General features: G+C 39.6%; 1 protein-coding gene across 2 annotated transcripts; it reads left to right on the forward strand.

The window, feature by feature from the left end:
* Positions 1 to 4,846: 4,846 nt before the first annotated feature.
* Positions 4,847 to 24,940, forward strand: MED4 (mediator complex subunit 4). Of its 2 annotated transcripts, XM_036831775.1 has the most exons (8): positions 4,847 to 5,012; positions 13,930 to 13,965; positions 15,269 to 15,335; positions 17,420 to 17,590; positions 19,337 to 19,394; positions 20,232 to 20,318; positions 21,807 to 21,938; positions 23,722 to 24,940. In XM_036831775.1, the coding sequence occupies exons 1-8, from the start codon at positions 4,888 to 4,890 to the stop codon at positions 23,892 to 23,894; spliced, it is 849 nt and encodes a 282-aa protein (XP_036687670.1). In that variant the 5' UTR covers positions 4,847 to 4,887; the 3' UTR covers positions 23,895 to 24,940. The 2 variants fall into 2 exon arrangements, with proteins under 2 accessions (XP_036687670.1, XP_036687671.1); XM_036831776.1 differs by lacking the exon at positions 13,930 to 13,965 and having other exon boundaries at positions 4,848 to 5,012.

A 24,940-nucleotide genomic window follows, 5' to 3' on the forward strand; every position in this document is an offset into this window, starting at 1 on the left:
TGAGGGCCTAGTAGTGGCCCAAAAACACTCTTGTGTGTAGAGGTCAGGAGGAACCAGGAGGAAGCAGCCGGAGTGATGGAGAAGAGAGACCAGTGAGGAAACAGAAGAATGAAGGGAGTCTGGCATCTTAGAAATCAAGTGAAGAAAGCGTTATCGAGAAGGGGTGATGGACTGTGTCCAGGGCTGCTGAGAGATCAAACACAGGGAGCACTGACCGTTACCTTAGGCAGCGCGGAGGTCTGCGGTGACCTTTACAAGCTGAGTTTCCGTGGGGAAGTAAGGGTGAAAAGCTAACTGAAATTGACACAAGGAGGGAATGGACTTGGTAACAAAACAGTCTGAACTCTGCTGCACAGGGGAGCAAAGAAGGAAAGCAGTTGCTGGTGAGGGAAGAGGGGTCAAGAGAAGATTTTTTAAATAGGAAAAATAGCAGCAGGTATGATAAGAAGGATGAGGAGAGGGTGGAAAATACCACAAACTGGGTTGCTTAAACAATAAAATATTTTCTCACAGTTATGGAAGCTGGAAGTGCAAGATTAAGGTGTCAACAGGGTTGGTTTCTCCTGCAGCCTTTCCTTGGCTTGCAGACGGCCGCCTTCCCGCTGGGTCCCCACACCATCTTTCCTCTGTGCCTGCACATCCCTGGTCTCTCAGTATGTCCAAATTTCCTCTTCCTATAAGGACACCGGTCAGATTGGATTAAAGCTCACCCTAACAGCTTCATTTTAACTTAATTACCTCTTTAAAGGCCCTACCTCCAAATACAGTGGCATTCTGAGGTACCGGGGGATAAGGCTTTGACATATGAATCTTGAGAGCAAATAATTTGGAGCCCATAACGACACCCTCCATCTATGCAATGCATCACAGATGATCATCTCAACACACCACTTTATTTGTACATGTTTGCTTTGACTTTCTGCCCCTGGAACACAAAAGTTATACAAACTTTCCCTTTGGGGACCTTCAGGTAGAAGGTGTTGTTTTTCTAAGACCTAGGGTTGGTATCATCCTTACTCTCCAATGCTTGCAAACTTTTTCAATCCACAGTAAAAAATATATTCTATGTTTGACCTAGTACCCACACACATAAATATACAACCGAAAAAAGTGTCCACAAAGTAGTGATACGCACTTTGATGAAATGTTCTGTTCTATTCTGTTTTTTAAAAAACCTCTACAGAGATATCTGTTAGGCATCTCAAACAAATAATAATTCCTAGTTACATGTAAATAATAGTGTAGTAATCTAAGCACTGACTATCGGTTTAACAAAAACTTGGATTTTATCTATTGAGAGGGTAGAGGAAGGGGAACAGGGCATGTAGAGATAAAATCCTCATTCATCATAATCGGAAAGCAATGAATTTCCGAAAGAGTTGAATAGAGATATAGAATGTAGGCATGTTATTTTAAAATATGCAAGCAAAGCGTAGAAGGACCAATTAAAAACGTTGAGAGTGGTTGCCACTAGGTTGAGGGATGTGACAGGATGTGGGAGTTGGGGAGGTGGTGACTGAAAACTCTGTTTTTTGTGAGCTTTTCAGGGCTCTTTGACTTTTTAATCATGCATTATATAAAAAAGTATATATATTGATAAAAATAAAAAATAATTTTAAAAAGACATGTGGTGTATGCAGCCACCTCTGTTGACTCAGGAGCAGCCTGATTAGTTTCTTGTTCTCACTCAAACGTCCACCAAAGGTTGTAGCTGCTTTTTGCTCAAATCTCTGAACTGTGCGTTTGACGGTGCTTGTGTTTTGGACAAGAGGTGCCCAACCCATTTTCTGTACATGAAGGCAACTCTTTCTGTAAAAAGAGAGGCAGGACAACCAGAGGCTAAGAGCACAGATGTTGGAGCCAGACCCTGGGTTCAGATCCCAGCTGTGCCACTGACCAGCTGTGTGGCCTGGGGCGAGCCTCTCCACTTCTCCGCCTCCAGCTTCATTATCTGTAGCATGGAGATAATTACAGTACTCACCTCTAGGAGGTTGCTTTGTTTTTTTATTTATTTATTTTTTATTTTATTTTATTTTTGTCGGCGTTGGGTCTTTGTTGCTGTGCTCGGGCTTTCTCTGATTGTGGCGAGCGGGGGCTACTCTTCGTTGCGGTGCGCGGGCTTCTCATTGCGGTGGCTTCTCTTGTGGAGGAGCACGGGCTCTAGGCGCGGGGGCTTCAGTAGTTGTGGCAGACGAGCTCAGCAGTTGTGGCTCGTGGGTTCTAGAGCGCAGGCTCAGTAGTTGTGGTGCACGGGCTTAGTTGCTCTGCAGCATGTGGGATCTTCCCGGACCAGGGCTCGAACACGTGTCCCCTGCATTGGCAGGCAGATTCTTAACCACTGCACCACCAGGGAAGCCCCATCTCTGGGAGTTTTATGAAAATTAAAAGAGTTCATTTTTTAAACATACTTAGAACAGCGCCTTGCAGGTTGCATACATAAATATTCATAAGAAGGTGGTACTTACCCTTTTTGATTCTATAGATTGAGAAAATCTTTTGCACTCAAATTTACCATGAATTCAGTTATCATAACAATACAAATATATAAAGTATTCATATTTAATTACACTTGACCCTTGAACAACACAGATTTGAACTGCGGGGGTCCACTTATATGTGGAATTTTTTCAACAAATATAGAAACTGCATTTTCATTTTACAGATCTTTAAGTTAACTAAGTGTGGGGAAAAGCTTGTGTTTGATTACAGATCACAATATATAGAATCAAAAGAACTAGGGTTTGAGTCCTGATTCTGTCCAATCCTGTTTCAGCTTTCTGCCTTGGGTGAGTCATTTAACAATTTCTTTGTTTTTGAGGCAAAGATAGCAGTACTCCGATTGGCACCCTTAACTCTCACGTTGCTCAAGGCTCAGCTGTATAATATATTATAAAATAACTCATATTTTGTTTATCATGTTTAGGTCTGCACAGTTTGCAAAAGAGTGTATCAGTAGGAAGTGCCATTACTATCAGTCTATAGAGACTGTTCAGTGTGCATGTGAATTTGCACAAATCCGAGGAGGTATAGAGTTCACAACACACATATACTGTCCACATATTGACCCTCATTATCTGTAAAGTAGGACTTATAATTGGTCATTTTTAACTAATTAGAACCCTCCCAGAACTTTTATGTGGAAGCTACACTAATATGACCTTCTCCCTCCCCCCACCGGAATCGTGACCCAAGACAAACCTGTAAGAGTTGAGTAAACAAAACCCACACAGGCTGCAGGAGTTTATCCCCTTGGAAACTTAACATAAGAAATTATTGACTAGAGCTACTGGGAGGCATGCTTAGAATGCAATTGTAATTAAGAAAACTTAAATCTAATTTAGTCCATTGCCTGAGAATTGACTGTATTAAAAGAAGGGGTTAGCCCAGAGCAGAAGTGGAGGGTGGTTGGAACATAAAAGGTGTCCATGAGTCTCTTGCACTGTCTAGGGAAGGAGGCACGCTGACCTATGAACACAAATATGCCAATCTCTTTAACGCACATATCCCTACACTATGGAGGTGCAAATCCATATGATTGCATCAATTAAGTTTTTATTTATGTTCATTTGTTCTGATCCAAGTTTATCAAGCAACATTCTGGTGATAATTTATGGCTTCCTGTGTGGGTTTGTCTATGAGTATAATTGTGCTCATCGTAAGAGAATAAAGTGGCATTCTGGATTATTATTATTATTTAGCAGTTACCATGAATGAATTTATTTAGCATGAGTCCCACAGAAATCCTCAGCTCTGGTTGTCCAGCAGGAATCAGGTTTGGCACCTTCAGAAGGACAGACCAGAGGACAGGACTATGGAACGAGGGGACCACAGGTACTCCTGCCTCGCTACCAGCTGTTGTCTGTAGGTGACAACTTTCCAGCTCACCTTCTGTGACAGCAACTTGGGCCAGATACAGAGCTCCCACTCCCAGTGCTGTTTAACTTTGGGTTTTCCTAGTAAGGAAGGTCTCCTACTACATTGTTCTCCCCCAGAAAAGTGGGCTAAGGTACATTTTTGGTTGATTTGGAATGTGTGCTACATCAATTATTTAAACTATTTTCAACAACCATTTCCATACTATATTGATGGATTCAGTTCGCTAGTCATCTTGAGCAGTGAACAAAACAGTTTGTTGGGAGATGTATGATTATAAAGATGGAGTACGAAATTGTGGAAGCAAGCCAAGTGTCCCTGACAGATGAATGGCTAAGCAAGGAGGGAGGGAAGAATGGGAAATTGTTGATGAACGGATACAGAGTTTCAGTTTTGCAAGATGAAAAGAGCTATGGGGAAGGAGGTGGTGGTGGTAGTGCACAGTATGAAAGTACTTCATGCCTCTGAACTGTACACTTAAACACGGTTAACGTGGTACATTTTATGCTAAGTGTATTTTACCACAATAAGAAAAAATTAAAGAAAATAAGATGGATTTCGGTTCCTGTCCCAAAGTGCTTACTGCCTCCCTGAGAGCCCAAGCAGGAGGGTAGGAACAGTGTAATGGGAATGCAGACTAAAGAGAGGTTAATATGAGGAGACCCCGGCCCATTTTACGAAGAAACGACACAAGAGGCAGGCCATTATGTAATTCCCTCAAATGCTTAAAATCCGTTGAGCAGAAGCTTCCCATTCCAGCTTGAATAACCTAAGGCTTAGGAGACCCTGACCGCGATGGACCCCTGTTCTCGGTTTGGCTCTCGCTCCAAGGGTTAGACCCGAGAAGCCCTCGCTGCCCAGCAGATGGCGCTGGGGCCCGCAGGGCACCTCCAGGCGCGCAGGGGCGCTCCCGCCCGCCTCTCGTCCCCCGTCTTGGTGACCCTTCCTTCCGCTTGCCGAGCCCGCCCCTCCACGCCTGCGCGTAGTTGCGCGGACGCTGGCCCGTGGCGGGGAATGGCGGCGTCTTCCAGTGGCGAGAAGGAGAAGGAGCGGCTGGGCGGCGGCTCGGGAGCTGCAGGCGGTAACAGCACACGTGAGAGGCTGCTGTCTGCGCTGGAAGATCTGGAGGTCTTGTCGAGGTGAGGCCGTCGGCCTGAGGGCCTGGCTGGGGCTGGGCCAGGAGGACTGACTCGGGACCCCCGGCCTGTCTTGGGCTGGTTCCCAGGGCTTGGCGGGGAGGGCCGCGCTCGGGGCTGCGGCGCACGCTCCCAAGGACAGTGCACGAGGGTCGGGACGTGGGCCCGCAACCCTCAGGGGCTCGGACGGCATATTCCCCCCTTAGAGGACATTTTAATACTGACAGTGACTCTGGAACCCCAGACTGTCAGAATCGTAGCGAACCTTAGAGGTCGCCGGGTGTGAGTCCCTTCGTCCACCGACACTCGACAGACATATCAGGAACTCCCCTGGGTGCCGCGCGCTGGGAGACGGTCCTGCGGGGGAGGCTAGATGTCGACGAGGAGGAGCCCAGTGTCAAGGGGGAGAGACTTACGTGTCAACAGTGACTGTGGCGCGGAGCTTGTTTTGATAGGTAGTTACGGCAGGCTTCCTGGAGAAAGGACTGCATGGGACGAATGAGTCCCGCAGACCCACTAGGCGGCATGTGGCTGGAAGAGCATGTGCAAAGGCCTGGAACAGGAGCACGCACGACTTGGTGCTGGAATTACCAGTTTGGGGTGGCTGGAGTGCAGCGTGTGTGGCAGAGGTAGGAGATGAAATTGGATGTCCTCCTCCTCATTCTGCCATCTTTCATGGTACTCTGTCAGATTGAAGCGTTCCTTAGCTCCAATGCATTCACTTGGATGTTAAAATTGTTCTGGTTCTTCGTCCCAAAATGTTCCCATCCCCACTGTCATAATTAATTCTTAATGCAGCTTCCCTACAGTTTCACTTGCTTTAATGCTTCTGCGTTTTATCCTTCTATATTATCCGAGAGCAGAGCTGTCTTTTTAAAAAAGCCTCTGGTATTACTTTTTTGCTGTAGAATATTTGGTAGCTTCCCACTGCCCAGTGAAGTAAAGTTCATACTCTTTAGCTTAGCGTGCAGTAAAGCCATTCTCCACCCCTGTTAATCCATCTTGTTGTCCTTATTTACTGCCGCATCCCTCTGCCCTCCCATGCCCTTTATTCCAGCCTCGGTGAATGCTCCCTATTCTCAAGCTAGAGAACTTGAAAACTTCCTCATCTTCAGTACCGTTTTTACTCCACCTCCAACTTGATGAATCATTCGTTTATCCTCCAGAATCCAGTTCAAGTGTCACCTTTTCTGTAGTCAACATTCTTTGACGTTTTAGAATAAGTCTTACATACAGGCATACCTTGTTTTAATCCACTTTATTGCACTTTGCAGATGCTGCATTTTTTACAGGTTGAAGCTTTATGGCAACCCTGTGTAAAGCAAGTCTATTGGTGCCATTTTTCCAATAGCATTCTTTTAAAATTAATACTGTTTTTATTTTATTTTCTAAACTTTCTTTTTTAAAATTTATTTTATTACGATTATTTTTTTTAATTTTTATTTTATATTGGAGTAAAGTTGATTTATAATGTTGTGTTAGTTTCAGGTGTACAGCAAAGTGATTCTGTTATAAATATATATCTGTAACCAAGTCCAAGCTCCTACTGCTCACCACATGACAGGCTAATAAATCAAGAGATGAGTTGTTGGGGGTTAGGGAATAGAGACTTTATTCAGAAAGCCAGCAAACTGGGAGGATGCTGGACTCATGCCCCAAAGAACCATCTTGCCTGAGTTAGAATTCAGGCTTCTTTTATACTTAAAGGGGAGGGGCTAAAGTCAAAAATTTAGGTCAGCCTCCTGAGGGAATGTGTTCATTTCTTCCTCCCTGCAGTCATTCGCAGGTAGGCCTGGTCAAGATGTTTCCCGTGAGCTCAACAAAGGTGTTTTAGCTTAATGCTCATTACCTGGGAGGCAGGGCTCCCAGAGATGGGCCGTTATGTATAATTTAAGCTTATAGGCAATGTCTCTTTAGTAATTAACTTGTAATAGAATACAAAATTTCTTTCTTATTACATATTTTTCTTTCTCAGATTCTTTTCCCATATAGGTTATTACATACAGAGTTCCCTGTGCTATACAGTAGGTCTTTGTTGATGATCTATTTTATATATAGTGGTGTGTATATGTTGATCCTAACATCCTAATTTATCACCCCCCCACCTGTCCCATTTGGTAACCCTAAGTTTGTTTCCTAAGTCTGTGAGTCTGTTTCTGTTTTGTAAATAAGTTCATTTATATCATTCTTTTAGATTCCACGTATAAGTGATATCATATGATATTTGTCTTTGTCTGACTGACTTCACTTAGTATGATAATCTCTAGGTCCATCCATGTTGCTGCAAATGGCATTATTTCATTCTTTTTTATGGCTGAGTAATATTCCATTGTATATATGTACCACATCTTCCTTATCCATTTGTCTTTTAATGGACATTTAGGTTGCTTCCATGTCTTGGCTATTGTAAATACTGCTGTGATGAACATTGGGGTGCATGTATCTTTTCAAATTACAGTTTCCTCTGGATATGTGCCCAGGAGTGGGATTGCTGGATCTATTTTTATTTTTAGTTTTAGTTTTTTAAGAAACCTACATACTGTTCTCCATAGTGGCTGTACCAATTTACATTCCCACCAGCAGTGTAGGAGGGTTCCCTTTTCTCCACACCCTCTCTAGCATTTATTGTTTGTAGACTTTTTGATGATGGCCATTCTAACTGGTGTGAGGTGATACCTCATTGTAGTTTTGATTTGCATTTCTCTAATAATCAGCGATGTTGAGCATTGTTTGCAAATATTTTCTCCCGTTCTGTGGGTTCTTTTCGTTTTGTTTATGGTTTCCCTTGCTGTGCAAAAGCTTTTAAGTTTGATTAGGTCCCATTTGTTTGTTTTTATTTTCATTACTCTAGGAGGTGGATCAAAAAACGTCTTGCTGCTAGTTATGTTAGAGAGTCTTCTGCCTATGTTTTCCTCTAAGAGTTTTATAGTATCTGGTCTTACATTTAGGTCTTTAATCCATTTTGAGGTTATTTTTGTGTGTGGTGTTAGAGAGTGTTCCAATTTCATTCATTTACATGTGGCTGTCCAATTTTTCCAGCACCGCTTATTGAAGAGACTCTCTTTTCTCCATTGTATATTCTTGCCTCCTTTGTTGTAATTAACTGACCATAGGTGCATGGGGTTATTTCTGGGCTTTCTATCCTGTTCCATTGATCTGTAAATGTGTCTTTGTGCCAGTACCATACTGTTTTGATTACTGAAGCTTTATAGTATAGTCTGAAGTCAGGGAGTCTGATTCCTCTGGCTCTGTTTTTCTTTCACAACATTGCTTTGGCTATTTGGGGTCTTTTGTGTTTCCATACAAATTTTAAGACCTTTTCTTCTAAAGATCTGCAAAAAATGCCATTGGCAATTTGATAGGGATTGCATTGAATCTGTAGATTACCTTGAGTAGTGTAGTAATTTTGACAGTATTGATTCTTCCAATCCAAGAACATGGTGTATCTTTCCACCTGTGTCATCTTCCCATTTCTTTCATCAGCGTCTTATAGTTTTCGGAGTACAGGTCTTTTGTCTCCTTAGGTAGGTTTATTCCTAGGTATTTTATTCTTTTTGATGCAATGCTAAATGAGATTGTTTCCTTAATTTCTGTTTCTGATCTTTTGTTGTTAGTGTATAGAAATGCAAGAGATTTCTGTGTATTAATTTGTGTACCCTGCAGCTTTACCGAATTCACTGATGAGCCCTCATAGTTTTCTGATAGCGTCTTTAGGATTTTCTATGAATAGTATGTCATCTGCGGTGGCAGTTTTACTTCTTTTATTTCTTTTTTTCTCTGCTTGTCATGGTTAGGGCTTCCAAAACTATGTTGAATTAAAGTGGTGAGAGTGGACATACTTGTCTTGTTCTGGATCTTAGAGGAAATGCTTTCAGCTTTTCACCGTTGAGTATGATGTTAGCTGTGGGTTTGTCATATGTCTTTATTATGTTGAGGTAGGTTCCCTCTATGCCCACTTTCTGGAGAGTTTTTATCATAAATTGGTGTTGAATTTTGTCAAAGGCTTTTTCTGCATCTGTTGAGATGATCATATGGTTTTAATTCTTCAGTTAATGTGTATCACACTGATTGATTTGTGGATATTGAAAAATCCTTGCATCCCTGGGATAAATCCCACTTGATCATGGTGTATGATCCTTTTAATGTATTGCTGGATTTGGTTTGCTAGTATTTTGTTGAGGATTTTTGCATCTATGTTCATTAGTGATACTGGCCTGTAATTTTCTTTTTTTGTCTGGTTTTGGTATCAGGGTGACGGTGGCTTCATTAAATGAGTTTGGGAGTTTTACTTCCTCTGCAATTTTTTGAAATAGTTTCAGAAGGATAGGTGTTAACTCTTCTCTAAATATTTGATAGAATTCGCCGTGTAGCCATCTGGTCCTGGACTTCTGTTTGTTGGGAGTTTTTAAATCACAGTTTCAATTTCATTACTTGTGATTGGTCTGTTCATATTTTCTGCTTCTTCCTGGTTCAGTCTTGGGAGATTGTACCCTTCTAAGAATTTGTCCATTTCTTGTAGGTTGTTCATTTTATTGGCATATAGTTTAAGAACAACTAATGGTTAATTGGAAAATACCTCACTTACTACTTTTTGAGCCAGTTTTTTCCACTTGCTTGAATTCTGGGTCTTGTTCTGTTTGAAATATTCCCTTGAGCTCTTTCTTCTTTTGGGAGAATTCTCACCAGAAGCCCAAGTCTAATACTTGATTGGCTTCTAGCATTTTTGCTAAGGAATCTTGATGACACTGATGAGTGTGAAATTAGTCGAGTTAAAAACCACATGGTATGGATGGTGGTAATTAATTTTTCTGTAAATATGTTGACTTTGTGAAGAAGTAACACCCCCTTTGGGAAGCAATGGATGCTGCCTTTTGTTCTGAGTAGGTCTTAGTCTGAGAATTTCAAATCTTTGCCTTAGTATAACCAAAGAACTATTACATCTCACCCTTCTACTCTGGAGCCCAGTAAATTCGTTTCTTTTCTTAGCTTTACTTGCTGTAACATAATTTGTCTGTTTTGCTGAGTAACCCTAGTATATATTTCATGTCCACCAAGTTCAGGAACTGTGTTTCTGAGCCTACCCATTCAGTATAATGGTCTTTGAGAACATCTCCTACATTGGACAACCCAGTAGTCAATCTTGAGATCTTGCCTCTAGATTGATTGGCTCCTGGGCTGTCTATCTGTGGTGTGTTTACTTGATGCTGTCGGTACCTGTAGGAGTGCCTATACTTGGTATTCATGTACTCTTTGCTTGAGATAGCATAGCTAAGTAATTTATCAGTTATGTTAAATTTGAGACTAAATTGAAATTCTCTTGTATCTAGATTTGACCAGCTTATCCCTCTCTATATTTGATTCTTGATTGTCAAGTATAGCATTTTCCGTTTGATGAAGTGTATTTATCCACTGAAATTTTGAATCATTTAAATTTTCCTCAAGAACCTCAGTGTTTCTGAAACTTTCTCCTTCAGCTTTCCAGTTGTACATGATCACCTGAGGTGCTGAGTTCTCTTTTGCTTCCTCTAAAAGAAGCTGTAGTTCTTCTGCTTCCCATTCTCCAGGAATGCCAAAAAGACTTGGATTTCTCGTTAATTTGTAGTCCTCCTCACTGAATCTGTTGACAGGTTGGTTAAAGCCTTCTTCTTTTTTGAGGCGCTCTGCTGCCTGTGGTAATAGCCATTGTCTTAGAAGTTCATTTTTCTTTTTCTCCGATTTTCTCATGCCGTACCTGCCACATTATTTGTTCATCTCTAAAGAAAGACTGGGTGACAGTAGGTAAGTGAGAATTTCTCTCTTTTATAATCCTGAAAATGGTTGTTGGTGGTGATGGAAGAGGTGTCACTTTGGTTTGCCACCTAAGACTCATTGGAACCCCACCACAGAATGAGGCTGCTCCAGTATGATTGGCTCTCCAAAAAGTCCCATTATGTGGCCAGTCACACATAGATACTTATACTGATTTTGTGATATGTGAAGTTTGTCATTATCCTATGAATGAAGTTTTTCTCTTTGCATTTTTAAATGAAAAATGAAAAATCTCATTATTGTAACCTCTTGACTTTAGAAAGTAGTGGGTGTGAAATTTGGCATATATTTTTTTTACTGTTACCTGATTATATAGCCTTTTAGTATATTATTGGGGTGGCCAAAAAGTTCCTTAGGTTTTTAAGTAAAAATGAAAGACACATTTTTCATTTTCACCAAGAACTTCATTGAACACCGTATTCACCCTTTTGTTCCACTACCTTCTGCCATTTTTCAGGCAACTTCATAATTCCATCTTCCCAAAACTTTTTATCTTTTTAAGCAAAGAACTGTTCCAGGTGCCTTTTACAGTCTTCCAGGGAATTGAACTTTTTTTCATTAAGAGAATTTTGTGAAGACCGAAATAAATGGAAATCTGAAGGTGCAATTGTCTGGTGAATACCGCAGAGGAATCAGAACTTCCCAGCCAAGCTGTAACAGTTTCTGCCTGGTCATCGAAGAAACATGCGGTCTTGTGGTATCCTGATGGAAGATTATGCGTTTTCTGATGACTAATTCTGGAGGCTTTTCGTGCTTTCAGTTGGTCTAATTGGGAGCAGTACTTGTTGGAATTAATCGTTTGGTTTTCCGGAAGGAGCTCATAATAGAGGACTCCCTTCCAATCCCACCATATACACAACATCACCTTCTCTGGATGAAGACCGGCCTTTGGTGTGCTTGGTGGTGGTTCATTTCACTTGCCCCACGATCTCTTCCATTCCACATGATTGTACAGTATCCACTTTTCATCACCCGTCACAATTTGTTTTAAAAACGGAACATATTCATTACGTTTCAGTAGAGAATCACATGCGGAAATACGGTCAGGAAGGTTTTTTTCGCTTAACTTATGTGGAACCCAAACATCAAAGTGATTTACATAACCAAGCTGGTGCAAATGATTTTCAGCGCTTGGTTTCGATATTGTGTGTCAGCTATCTCTCGTGTGGTCTAACGTTGATTGTTCTCAATTAATGTCTCGATTTGATCGCTATCAACTTCAAATGGTCTACCTGACTGTGGAGCATCATCCAGCGAGAAATCTCCAGCACAAAACTTCACAGACCACTTTTGACATATTCGATCAGTCACAGCGCCTTCTCCGTACACTACACAAATCTTTTTTTGCATTTCAGTTGCGTTTTTACCTTTCTTGAAATAATCAAGCATAATGTGCTGAAAATGTTGCTTTTTTCCTTCCATCTTCAGTATTAAAATGGCAACACAAAAATTCGCCAGTTTTGATAAGTGTTTTTTTAAATGCACGCTGACATGACAGCTGTCACAGTACAGTCTAACAAAGTTGTTTCGAATGAAGTTAAAGACCACTAAGCGCTGCTAGAGCCATCTATGGAAAAAACCAAACGAACCTTTTGGTCAGTCCAATACTTTGTAAGATGTAATAGAATCAGGTAGTCTTTGGAGGAATTTAAAAAATAGAAACCTGTAGGTAGATTGTAGTCTAAAAAGTTTCTTTTAACCTGTTTGTAACTCAGAACTCATTGTGGAACAGAAACCACGTTGATAGGAGTCTTGAGGTTTCCCCACCAGCCTATTAATTGTTTACCTGGGGCTTCCCTGGTGGCGCAGTGGTTAAGAATCTGCCTGCCAATGCAGGGCATGGGTTCAAGCCCTGGTCCGGGAAGATTCCACATGCCGCAGAGCAACTAAGCCCTTGTGCCACAACTACTGAACCAGCACGCCTAGAGCCTGTGCTCCGCAACAAGAGAAGCCACTGCAATGAGAAGCCCGCGCACCACAATGAAGGGCAGCCCCCGCTCACCGCAACTAGAGAAAGCCCGTGCGCAGCAATGAAGACCCAGTGCAGCCAAAAATAAATTAAAAAAATGAATTAATTTAAAAGAAAATTGTTTACCTGAAGTGTAGTATCACAAATAATATAGGACCTAACCCTGTGTCAGTTATATTTGTGTGGAAATGTGGGAGGATTCTAATTTGGCATGCCAGGAGTACAGCTGCTTCCTTTGTAGCGGCACGGGCCTCCCACTCCTATAATGAGAGAGAGGACAGGGGGTCCTTCAGCCTCTTTTCACCCTTGGAGTGGACAAAGGTTTCCACTTTGTCCTAGATAGTTAGTGAAGAGCACTGAATCTTACAGACCTCTCCCTCCCTGTACGCCTCTGCCTAAAGTAAACCCTTGTAAGGTTTTCTGTTGATTTATGCTCCCAGATTGGCAAGAGTGGGTCATTCTGCGTCTCCCACCATACCCCCAACCCCTCACCACCATCCCTTCCCCCACAGAAACCAGCTTTTATATAGGCCAGGGGTTATCAACTCTCTCCATCTCATTAATGGGGTGCAGAAAAGGGCTAATGTAACATGCTGTTTTCATAAAATGTCTGTTTAATCCATTAGCAAGTCCTGTCAGCTCTGCTTCCAAAATATATCCTAAATCTGTCCATGTTTCCCCATTTCCATTACTAAATCCTAGTGGCTAGGACCTAGTCAAAGCCAGTGTCATCTTTTGCCTGGGACACTACAAAAACCACCTAACTTGATTCCCTTTCTAGCTCTCTTACAGTCTGTTCTCCAGATAGTTCAGCAGTTGTTTAAAAACGTAAATCAGGTCATGTCCTTTGCTTGTTTAAAATAATCCAGTAGCTTCTCTTTGCACTTAAGAGTGAAATACTAATCCTGTACCCTGACCTACAGAGCCCTACACAATCCAGCCCTCCCCCTCCCTCTCTTTCACTCCCTCCCTCCCTCCATTGGCCTTATTTTGTATCCTGCTCCCTGGTGCCTGCTGTGCTCTGGCCACATTTCCTCAAACCCATCTTTGAGCCAGTGAGCTAGCTGGGTCTTTTACCAAGCACTCTTTCCTCCCACATCTCCTGGCTGGCTTCTCTTGTTTAATTCATGTTTTACTTCACAGATATTCCCATAGAGAAACCTTCCTTGACCACCCAGTGTAAGTAGCCAAACTACCTCACCGACACTCTCTGGTTTAACACTCTGCTTTATTTTCTTCCTAACCCCTGTCACTCTGGTTTTACTTATATATTTTTTTGTCTTCTCTATTAGAATTTAATTGCCATTGTTCACTTTACTAACCCAAGCATCTAGAAAATGCCTGGCACATAATAGGCACTCAAGAAATATTTGAATGAGTGAATGAAGACTTTTCATTCCCTTGTCTACTTTTTTCATTAATTAGGTAATTAATTCATACATAATGGTGTATGGGAGGGAGGTTGAGTCCAATTGGCACCATCCACTAAAATAGCCTGAGGCTGGTGAGTGGAAGGTGGAACTATGAAGGTAAAAATAGCATGGTAGCCAGTGAGAAGGTACAAACCCTGGGCTGACTAGTAGTGTCAGGTAGTTAATTGTGAAGCTGTCCTCTCCTGGATAATTTCTGAATTAAGTCCCATGTATCAACAGTTTTGAAACTAATATATAGAATATTACCTACTACACATTTTTTCCCAATCATTCTTCTGTTTTTCATGTAGAAAATTAGCATATTTAACAAATGAGCATTCTAGAAATATATGGTTTATTATGTGTAGGTATCCCTCTTAACTGATACCTGTTTGGTTAATTTAAAAATTTGCAGGTGAGGAGTTGTGTGTCACAACTACTCAGTTCTGCCATTGTAGTGGGAAAGCAGCCTTAGGCAATATGTAAATGAAGGGGCGTGGCTATCATCCAAGAAAAGTTATTTACAAAAACCACAGATGGGCTGCATTTGGCCTGTAGACCCCTTATGAAGGAGTTTTTGTTGCATAAACCACGCATAATGCATTGTCTGCATTTTCTAGTTAGGTTTTTTTAAAGTGAAATGAGCACTTGGACACTCATCAAGAAGTCTTAGGGCAGGGTCTTGCTGAGTTTTTATGACTTTACTTCTCCTGGTTCGATAGTTATTCTTTGCAAACCTCTGTTGAGTGTTTCCAAGCTTAGGTTTTTATAGAAACAGTTTTTCCTATTCACAATCATACTTCATTTGTATTTATATACTCAATATTAATTTATACAGTTATAGTAATAGTAAAGTTTGAATAAATGGGTCTGGTAATGAACACAGCTGAGTCTTGGTGAGAATGCACTGTGCCGGTGAGAGCTGAAGTCCACAGTCAAAGTGGCCTGTGGGGCAATAGCTCTGAGTACTCAGCTTGCTGTGGGTACCGTGAATCCAGCAAGTCAGTCAGGTGGAGATCAGGTAGAGGCTCTATTGTATTTACTTTGCAAACTTTGTTTTTGTTTTATAGAGAACTTATAGAAATGCTGGCGATTTCAAGAAACCAAAAGTTGTTACAGTCTGGAGAGGAAAACCAGGTAAGTGGTTTCTTTTTGAATTAAACACAAAAAACCTCCATCATTTTTACAATTTCCTATTTATATTTACTTTGTGTGAGAACAGGAAGATCAGATTCTATTAAATTATTAATTGCAGTTTTTAAATTGATATTTTTTTGCATCATTTAGGTAAGATATAATTGACATGTAATATTGTATTAGTTTAAGATGTATATCATAATAATTTGATATAGGTACATAATGCAAAGTGATCACCACAGTAAGTTTAGTTAATGTCCATCACCTCACATGGTTAAGTTTGTTTTGTTTTGTTTTGTTTTTTGGTCACACCACGCGGCATGTGGGATCTTAGTTCCCCAAGCAGGGATGGAACCCACGCCCCCTGTAGTGGAAGTGTGGAGTTTTAACCACTGGACCACCAGGGAAGTCCCCAGTTTTCTTTTCTTTTTTTTTTTCTTAAACAAATTTTATTTATTTACTTATTTATTCATTCATTCACTCATTTATTTATGGCTGTGTTGGGTTTTTGTTGCTGCGCACAGTCTTTCTCTAGTTGTAGCGAGCAGGGGTTACTCTTCATTATGATGCGCAGCCTTTTCATTGCGATGGCTTCTCTTGTTGTGGAGCACAGGCTCTAGGGCACATAGGCTTCAGTAGTTGTGGCACACAGGCTTCAGTAGTTGTGGCACGTGGGCTCAGTAGTTGTGGCGCACGGGCTTAGTTGCTCTGCAGCATATGGGATCTTCCAGGAGCAGGGCTCGAACCTGTGTCCCCTGCATTGGCAGGTGGATTCTTAACCACTGTACCACCAGGGAAGTCCTTTCTCTTCTTATGATAAAAACTTCTAAGAAAATTGCAGGGAAAGTGGCAACTTTTCATGTACCTGTTGACCATTTGTATGTCTTTGGAAAAATGTCTATTCAGTTCCTCTGCACATTTTTTAAGAACTGTTTTAAGTTGTTGAGATTTACTCTCAGCTATTTTCAAATTTACAGTACTGTATTCTTAATTATAGTCACGATGGTGTACGTTATATTTCCAGAACTTATTTATCTTATAGCCTGGAGTTTGTACCTTTTGACCACCTTTACCCATTTTGCCGCCTTCCCCCTGGCAACCACCAATCTGAGCTCTTTTTCTATGTGTTTGGCTCTTTTTACATTCCACATATAACTGAGATCATACGGTGTTTGTCTTTCTCTGTCTGACTTATTTCCCTTAATGTAATGTTCTTAAGGTCCGTCCATGTTATCCCAAATGCCAAGATTTCCTTCTTTTTTTGTGGCTGAATGATATTCCTTTGTGTGTGTGTGCGTGTGTATAGATTTACATCACGTTTTCTTTATCCATTCATCCATTGATGGACACTTAGATTACTTCCATGTCTTGGCTATTGTGAATAATGCTACAGTGAACATATGAGTGCAGGTATCTTTTCGAAAATAGTGATTTCATTTCCTTTGGATAAATACTCAGAAGTAGAATTGCTGGATCATATGGTAGTTTTAATTTTAATTTTTTAAGTAACCTCCACACTTAATGGAATGTTTTCTGCAGTAGTTGCACCAATTCAGATTCTAAGGGTTCCCTTTGTCTCCACATTCTCACCAACTCTTGTTATCTTTTGTCTTTCTGATTATAGCCGTTCTAGCTGGTGCAGGGTCATATCCAGTTGTGGTGTTGATTTGCACTTCCCTGATGATTAGTGATGTTGAATACCTTCTCATGTATTTTTGGCCATTTGTATATGTTTGGAGAAATGTCTATTCAGTTCCTGGTGTCAGCTAATAAAATCATCTCAAATAAATTTTACCTTCCCTGAGAAATGAATAAACCTGCTCATTTTGGCATATTGCTAGTTCTGAAAGATTTGTTTTATTTTGTGTGAAAGAATAGCATATAATTAGAAAAAGCAGAAAACCTTGATATTAATCTCTTCTAAAATAATTATAGGTAGGCTGTTTTTAACAATGATTAGTAAATAGTACTTTGAAGGTGTTAAAACTTTATGGACTAGCCAATTCACGTGTGGATTCTTCGTTTCATGGGAATGTAGTTCTTCAGTATTCTGTTGTCTGCTTTAATCACCTATTATCTGACAGGTCCTGGAGTTGTTAATTCATAGAGATGGGGAATTTCAAGAACTAATGAAATTGGCACTTAATCAGGGAAAAATCCATCATGAAATGCAAGTTTTAGAAAAAGAAGTAGAAAAAAGAGACAGTGATATTCAGCAACTACAAAAACAGCTAAAGGAAGCAGAACAGATACTGGTAAGTTGATAGAGGCTGGTTCTTAATGTAAAAAAGGATATTATTTACTCTATTTCTGAAAAATAAATCTATTATCACAATTTTGAAGTGGTAGAAAACTTGAATTTCCAAGTCTAAAAGTGACCCCTTATCACTTTGGTTAGATGAAAGACCATGTCATTCCCTTTTTTTTAAAAATATTTATTTATTTTATTCGTTTATTTTATTTATTTATTAGGCTGTGTCTGGTCTTAGTTGCGGCACACAGGATCTTTTCATTGCGGCGCGCGGGCTTCTCTCTAGTTGTGGCACGTGGGCTCGAGAACAAGTGGGCTCTGTAGTTGCAGCACGAGGGCTCTCTCATTGAGGCGGGCGAGCTCAGTAGTTGTGGCACGTGGGCTTAGTTGCCCCGCGGCATGTGGGATCTCAGTTCCCTGACCAAGAAGAAGATGGATTCTTTACCACTGGACCACTGGGGAAGTCCCTCCCTTTTTAATTACTGTTTTCTGATAGTCTACATTGCTTTTGAACCATATTTTCATTATTTGAAGATTGCACAAGATTGAATTAATAGAAATGGGAAGTTCTACTTTTATCCTGTCCTAAGTTTTCATTTGTTAATAGTCTAAATCTCTACTTCAGTTTTAGAAATAATTTTTGAAATCAGTAAAAGCATATACCAATTTTATAAATTGATTAAAATTTATATTTATTTAGTCTTCCATCCTAAACTAGATGGGATTTGGATATATGTTAAGGACTCTAGTTTTTCCTTTCTTGTTCTTGGCTACTATTTCAAAGAGACAATTTATTTGTTATTATTTGCTCAGTTATTTCACTAAATACTAACTAATGTAATTGTTATGTGGTGGTATTGTAGGAAGAGCTGAGTTTGCTTCTCATATGGACCAGACATTGCTGGCTCTTCTCTAGATTAGATTTCCAAAAGACAGTGAACACAAGGACTATAAAGAGACTAAATTTTATGATTTAGATAGTGGCAACTAACAGTTATTAAGTACTGGTGCACCAGGCCCTGTACTTTGCACTTTATGTGTATTATCTCAATCTTCATAACAATTATATGAGGTCAGTACCGTTATTCTATTTTTACAGACAAAACCATGATTTTAAATGAATACCTACCTTGCCCAAGAGGTAAAAGTTGAGAGATGGAACATAAACCTAGATCTCTCTGACTCCATACTCTTAACCGCTGTGTTATGGTGGAGGATGCATATACTAGGTTAGCTTCATTTTACACTTTAGTTTGCCTTTGCCCAGGGGAGGGTGGGTGGAAGAGTTCATTATAATAGTCATTAAGCATGGAGGTAATGGTAACGTATAAATGAATGAGACTATCCAAGAATTTATCTTGTAAACTAGAAAAAAAAAATTTTTGGTATTTTATCCTTGAACTAGATATAAGAATAGGATGCTTTGGGAGTAGTACGTGGTCTGTTTTCTGCCTGTTTATGATGGATGACATAAAGAAAAAATGGTAGTGAACAATCCAATTTACATTTTGTTTCTAACAACTAACTTGTGTATGGAGACTGACTCATAAATGTTTCTTTTTTTCATTGACTGTAACTGATACAAATGATACCCAAGTGGTGGTTCAGAATATTACAAATAAATTGTGGGGATTTCCAAATTTTGCATATTGTTTCTATGGGATAAATGATTTTGTGAATTTAGCCAAAAACTGGGCTTGGTATAGTCTTGAATAATCCATATTTCTTTTTTTAATGTTGTTTAAATTAGGCAACAGCTGTTTACCAAGCAAAAGAAAAACTCAAGTCAATAGAAAAAGCAAGAAAAGGTTAGTACTGTGGGAACACTGAATGACTTTCTGAAAAATCCAAATTTTGGTTTCAAGAAACTAATGAGAGGATTATTGGTAATCATTTGCTGCTGTTGAAAAGTTTCCAATAAATTTTCATTGTAAAGTGCCTGCTATGTTATAGCACTATGCTGGGCATTGCTAGGGAGGTGTCACATTCTTTTTCAGGTTATAAGAAGCAATAATAGAAGTTACGGCTCTTACCCAAATGTGCAATAAAGACAGTGTGTTTTTTAAATTGTTGGGAGAAGAGAATATGGGCTGGAAGCAAATGAGATTTGAGGTGGATCTTGAAAGACACCGTGAAGTCAGAACTAGATAAGGCTTTGGGGTGTGTGCACATGTAGTGGTGCTTCTAGAGGCTCAGCATGACTTCTTGTCCTGTCCTGCTTCTCTCTTTAAAGGCTTCCATTTTGGATCTTTTAGATTGCATACTAAAAGTCAGAATTAAAATGAAGACTTTGGTTACTTGCTTTTAATGATTTGTGGGTATGATTTACATCTAACTCGCCTCTTGTCCTATTTTAGATTAACTACTGTTAATGTTTGGTGTGTGTTCTTCCAGATTTTTCTTAGATCTGTAATACATACGTAACAAGAACAATACAAATACACGTATGACATATATTCTAAAATAAAAACCAGGTTGTGCTATACATATTATTTACTAGTGTACTTTTTTACCTAATGAATATATTTTAAGTATGAAGTGCATCTGTGATGTGTGCAGTATGACTTGCATCTGTGATGTGCGCACTGACAAACTTGTATGTTGACTAGGCTGAAACGTTAACACTCTCCTCCTGACTCTCTCAGGTGCCGTCTCCTCTGAAGAAATAATTAAGTACGCACATAGGATTAGTGCAAGTAATGCTGTGTGTGCCCCACTGACCTGGGTCCCAGGTAAAAGTAATTCTCTTTTTACTAGATATATGTGGTTTTGAAAATTCTTAGGTGACTGTACACAAAAATAGGAAGAAAAGATTTAAATATGGAATGTATTTATCCTTAGAAACATGTTTCATATTTTCACATCTTTAGTGTCTTATAAGTGATAATATAGGCCAGGGGTTTTATCATTGGTTTTCTACAAAGTTGTTGCCACTGGGAACTGTGTTTCTTTCCTTTTTTAAAAAAAAATCAGTAATAAATTAATAAATTTTAAAAGTATAATACGTGATGATTCTAAAGCTATAGATTTATATACCTGTAAAACCCAGGCTGGCCAGAAGCTAACTTGTTTGAGCCATTAAGATTTCCACAAGGGTTCCAGCCTGAGAAAGAGACAGTCCCAACTCTTAGGGGATAAAGATGAAGCACTGGACACCCAGCAGCAGACACACAGGACTGCTGAGAGCTGGAGTAATTAGAAATAGCAGAGAGAGGAACAAACTGCCACACATATATATATATATATATTTTTTTTTTTTTTAATTAATTAATTTATTTGGTTGCATCAGGTCTTAGTTGCGGCACGTGGGCTGTGGCATGCCAACTCTTAGTTTCCCTGTGACATGTGGGATCTAGTTCCCTGACCAGGGATTGAACCCCGGCCCCCTGCATTGGGAGCGCAGAATCTTATCCACTGCGCCACCAGGGAAGTCCCTTGCTACATATGTTGACAGCAGAGACCTCAGGTAGAGCAGCAGCCTTTTGGGAGGAATGGGAGGTAGTATCTCAGCTCTAGTCACTCCTGACGGTGGTGTTTTGCCATACCTGAAACACTAAGGGTAGCTGCAGTTTTGGAGGATAAATCATCTGGAGTTGGTGAGAAAATATTACCAAAAAATTGGTCCAAATCTGGCCAAGTTTTCATCAACCCAAAACTAAAAAGTGTGCTTTCATGATTGGAAATGAACGTTATCGGCTCCTGATGCTCCACTGGAATGTTACAGGAATTAGCCTGCCTTCCTCCCTCCGTTCCTGCAGCGTGCGGCACGTGGGATCTTAGTTCCTGGACCAGGGATTGAACCCGCGCCCCCTGCAGTGGAAGTGCAGAGTCCTAACCACTGGACCGCCAGGGAGGTCCCCAGGAATCAGTCTTTAAATTACGTGATCAAAGAGGTTGGTTAGGAAAAGGTTTTAATTTAGAAGACTTAGGATTATACTTTTCTTACTTTGTCATTTGGAATGTTTGCTTAAATGAGAGACTTTTCTTTTTTGCATATAGAGAATAGTGTATTATTGTGAAGATCTAGAGAAGAAATAAAAATAACATGTATTTAAAATTTTATTATGTCTTAATAACAATTGATAAGATGACCTTCATATTCCAAAATTGAAAATGTGGCTTGAGTTTTTCAAAGTGAACCAAGGAAAATCAATATTTCAGAGAAGGTATCAAAGCTTATTTTCATATGTGACTTAATTAAAAGCAGTCTTATTTTTTAGGGGACCCACGGAGACCATACCCAACTGATTTGGAGATGAGAAGTGGATTATTGGGCCAGATGAACAACCCTTCCACTAATGGAGTGAACGGTCATCTACCAGGGGACGCACTTGCAGCAGGCAGATTGCCAGGTAACGTTAACCAGAATAATGCTTTCAAACAACGGTTTTTTTCAGAAATGATGAGGAAGACAGAGATCTGAACAAGTTTGAGGGTCTGGACCCAACTCATTTTAGTTGCTAGGTTCTCTACCAGTTTATCCTCCTCTCTGCTTCCTCTAGTTTAAAGACTGTTCTAGATGGAGGCTATGAAATTAGAATAAACTGATTTTATGTGCCATTTTCCCCAGGAATTAGGCCTCTCATTAACTAAGCTCCAAACATAGCTTTTTAAAATGAAATATACTTTATAAACAGAATAAGATGTATGTATGTTCAGTTTAAAGAATACCAAGTGAGCACACTTGTGAAAAAACCCCAGATTAACAAAGTGACTAACAAAAAAGCTTTTTATGGGTGTTTTAATAACTAAGTAGAGTATCATTTTTTGTGAGACTCAGCTCATTCTGAACTTCGGCCTTCCTCAGGTTTTGCATATAGGTTTGTACTGTTCTTATATTTATTTTATGTTCCCCATCTTTTACCTTTTGTAGGTGACTTGTTTTGTTTTGATCTGGTAGAACATTTTAAAAGTTTTTTAAAAGGCATAAAAAAGGGAAAAATTAGTCTTTTTTGAGCAATCACTTTTAATATTTTACATATTTCATGTTTTTTCCTGTATTTTTTACATCGCTAAAAACATACTGTAGATAATGCTTTTTTATGCTTAACATTTCATTGTAAGGCTGTCCCTGTGTTATTAAAAATGCTTTTATAAACATGGCTGTTGTTAACTGAAGTTCAAACTGGGAAGTCGCTGTGCGTTAGTTTCCCTTGGTAACTCCTCATTTTTCTCATTTTGATTGTACTGTATCATAACATGCCAGTCAGGTCCAGGCAGGAGGCAGAAACCACACCAGCAATATGAAGGAAAATTTAAAGAACTACTGAGTAGTAACCAGATACTAACTACTGGATGGTAAAGAGAACTATATTTTTTAAATGCAGTAATAACAGATGCAGGGAGCAGCTACTACGTGTAGGATGAGGCAGATACCCAAGGAAGGGACCGACTGAGAAGAGGCTCCCCCCATCCCAAGGCTGATATTCAGTCCTGAGTGGAAAAGGTGTAGCTCTGGCCTGTTGGATGGCAGAGAAGTTCGATGAGGTGTCACAGGCCAGAGCTGGCAAGTAGGAAGTTATCCACTAGGGTCCCTGGGAGACTAGCTGGGAATTCATCCAACTGGGATGCCACCGATGTCCTAAACACCCACGAGGCACCACAGGAGGGAAAGGCAGGATCCCGGAAGGGAAGCCTGTTCCTCCTGTGGAGTCCTTGCAGTGCCCTCTACTGACAGAGCTTAACATTGTGGCCACTGGCAAAGGAGAAGTGTTTTCAGGGTCCAGGGAGAAGAGTGGAATTGAAGCTTAAGAGGCAGTTTAAACTGGAATACATAATATAGTGTACATTAGCTATTTATAATATATATGGAGAGAATATATAGAAGGTACTGTATATGATGTATTATATATGTGCATAAAATATGTATAGATATGAGACATTCGATTTGAAATTGTGAACGTCTTGAATAGTGACTATAGGAAAGTATGATTTAAAAAAAATAAACCATAGAGTCTAGTTACTAAAACATCACATTTCTCCATGATAAATTTGATTATTAATTTGGCCAAATGTATATTTTGATTTCTAGCCTTTAAGAAATTTTACTTCAGATTATTTGCATGAAGGAAAGTATAACTAAGAAGTAAATTATTAGTAGAAATGTTCTCGTGTGTGCTTCTTTCTTTTCTCCAGATGTCCTTGCTCCACAGTATCCATGGCAGTCAAATGATATGGCAGTGAATATGTTACCACCAAATCACAGTAGCGACTTTGTGTTGGAGCCTCCAGGACACAACAAAGAAAATGAAGATGATGTAGAGGTTATGTCAACAGACTCCTCAAGCAGTAGCAGTGACTCTGATTAAAAAAGCGTAAGACAAAACATACGGAATTGAATACTATCAAATTCTGTTCCTTAAATAATTGCAAACCTGTAAAAATAGCCAGGTGATAATTGGCTATAGTGGAATTGTGCTGCCTATTAAAAATCACAGTGGACTTGCTTTTTAAAGCCAAAAATCATGGCTTCAGTTCTAAACCACTACGTGAATATTTAGAGAAGATCAAAATTTACTGTTGGAAAAAAAGATTATTCAGTTCAGTGCCGTCTTGTTCTATTCCAGTTGTGTTGGACTTGTGCATAGTAGTTCTGGAAATAAGATTTTAGGGAAATGACCCATGTACATATCACTAATAGGCCTCCCGGAACTATTAAGAAAAGCATAAACAAAGGCAGCAGATCACTGAATGTGCATCATTAACTCAGAATAACAGAAACCCTCATTTGAAAGTAAAGGCTGTTAGCTTCTGTCACAGGAACAGGAGAAATCGTCTCAGTTTGTACTATTTGTAATTATTGTATATTTTGTAAACTCACTTTTGTTTGTACTTTCTATGCTTTTTTTTTTTAAATTATACTTTCAGCATAGGTAGGATATTTCTGTAAATCCAGTTGCATTTTGTACATACTTTAGAATTTGGAGGATCTGAACTAGTTAATACCAACTTTGGTAGGTTTCTTAAAGGCACACACTGCCATTCTTAGAAGAAATAAAATGAAGTAGTTTTTTAAATGAATTGAAAACTTACCATAATGTCATAACAAGCATAACAAATTGTATGAAAGGTTTTAGAATGGAAAACACTCTCTGGCCTTCACCTTCCCTCTTATGGCAGTTCCCAGAAGGAATCACTTTTAACTTCTAGTGGTTAACCTCCATGTTTAAATAATATGCTTATACAGCTATATTTTGACTTATCAGTTTTAGACAGTATTGCACCCTTTACTCTTTTTTCCTGATCTTTTGTGGAAAATTTAGCAAATATGGTTCAGCATAAAGGAGACACAATGAAATTAGTATTCTACCCAGAGATCATATCAATTAACATTTTGGTGTAGACTTCTATCTTA

Source organism: Balaenoptera musculus, chromosome 18, assembly GCF_009873245.2.
Source record: "Balaenoptera musculus isolate JJ_BM4_2016_0621 chromosome 18, mBalMus1.pri.v3, whole genome shotgun sequence".
Taxonomy (NCBI): Eukaryota; Metazoa; Chordata; class Mammalia; order Artiodactyla; family Balaenopteridae; genus Balaenoptera; species Balaenoptera musculus.

Bases quoted from the DNA above. Each gene is read 5' to 3' on its own strand.
- MED4 (XM_036831775.1), top strand. From the start codon at position 4,888: ATGGCGGCGTCTTCCAGTGGCGAGAAGGAGAAGGAGCGGCTGGGCGGC. The intron at 17,591-19,336 runs GTAAGTTGATAG...TGTTTAAATTAG, and splicing joins AGGAAGCAGAACAGATACTG to GCAACAGCTGTTTACCAAGC. The intron at 20,319-21,806 runs GTAAAAGTAATT...CTTATTTTTTAG, and splicing joins CCCACTGACCTGGGTCCCAG to GGGACCCACGGAGACCATAC.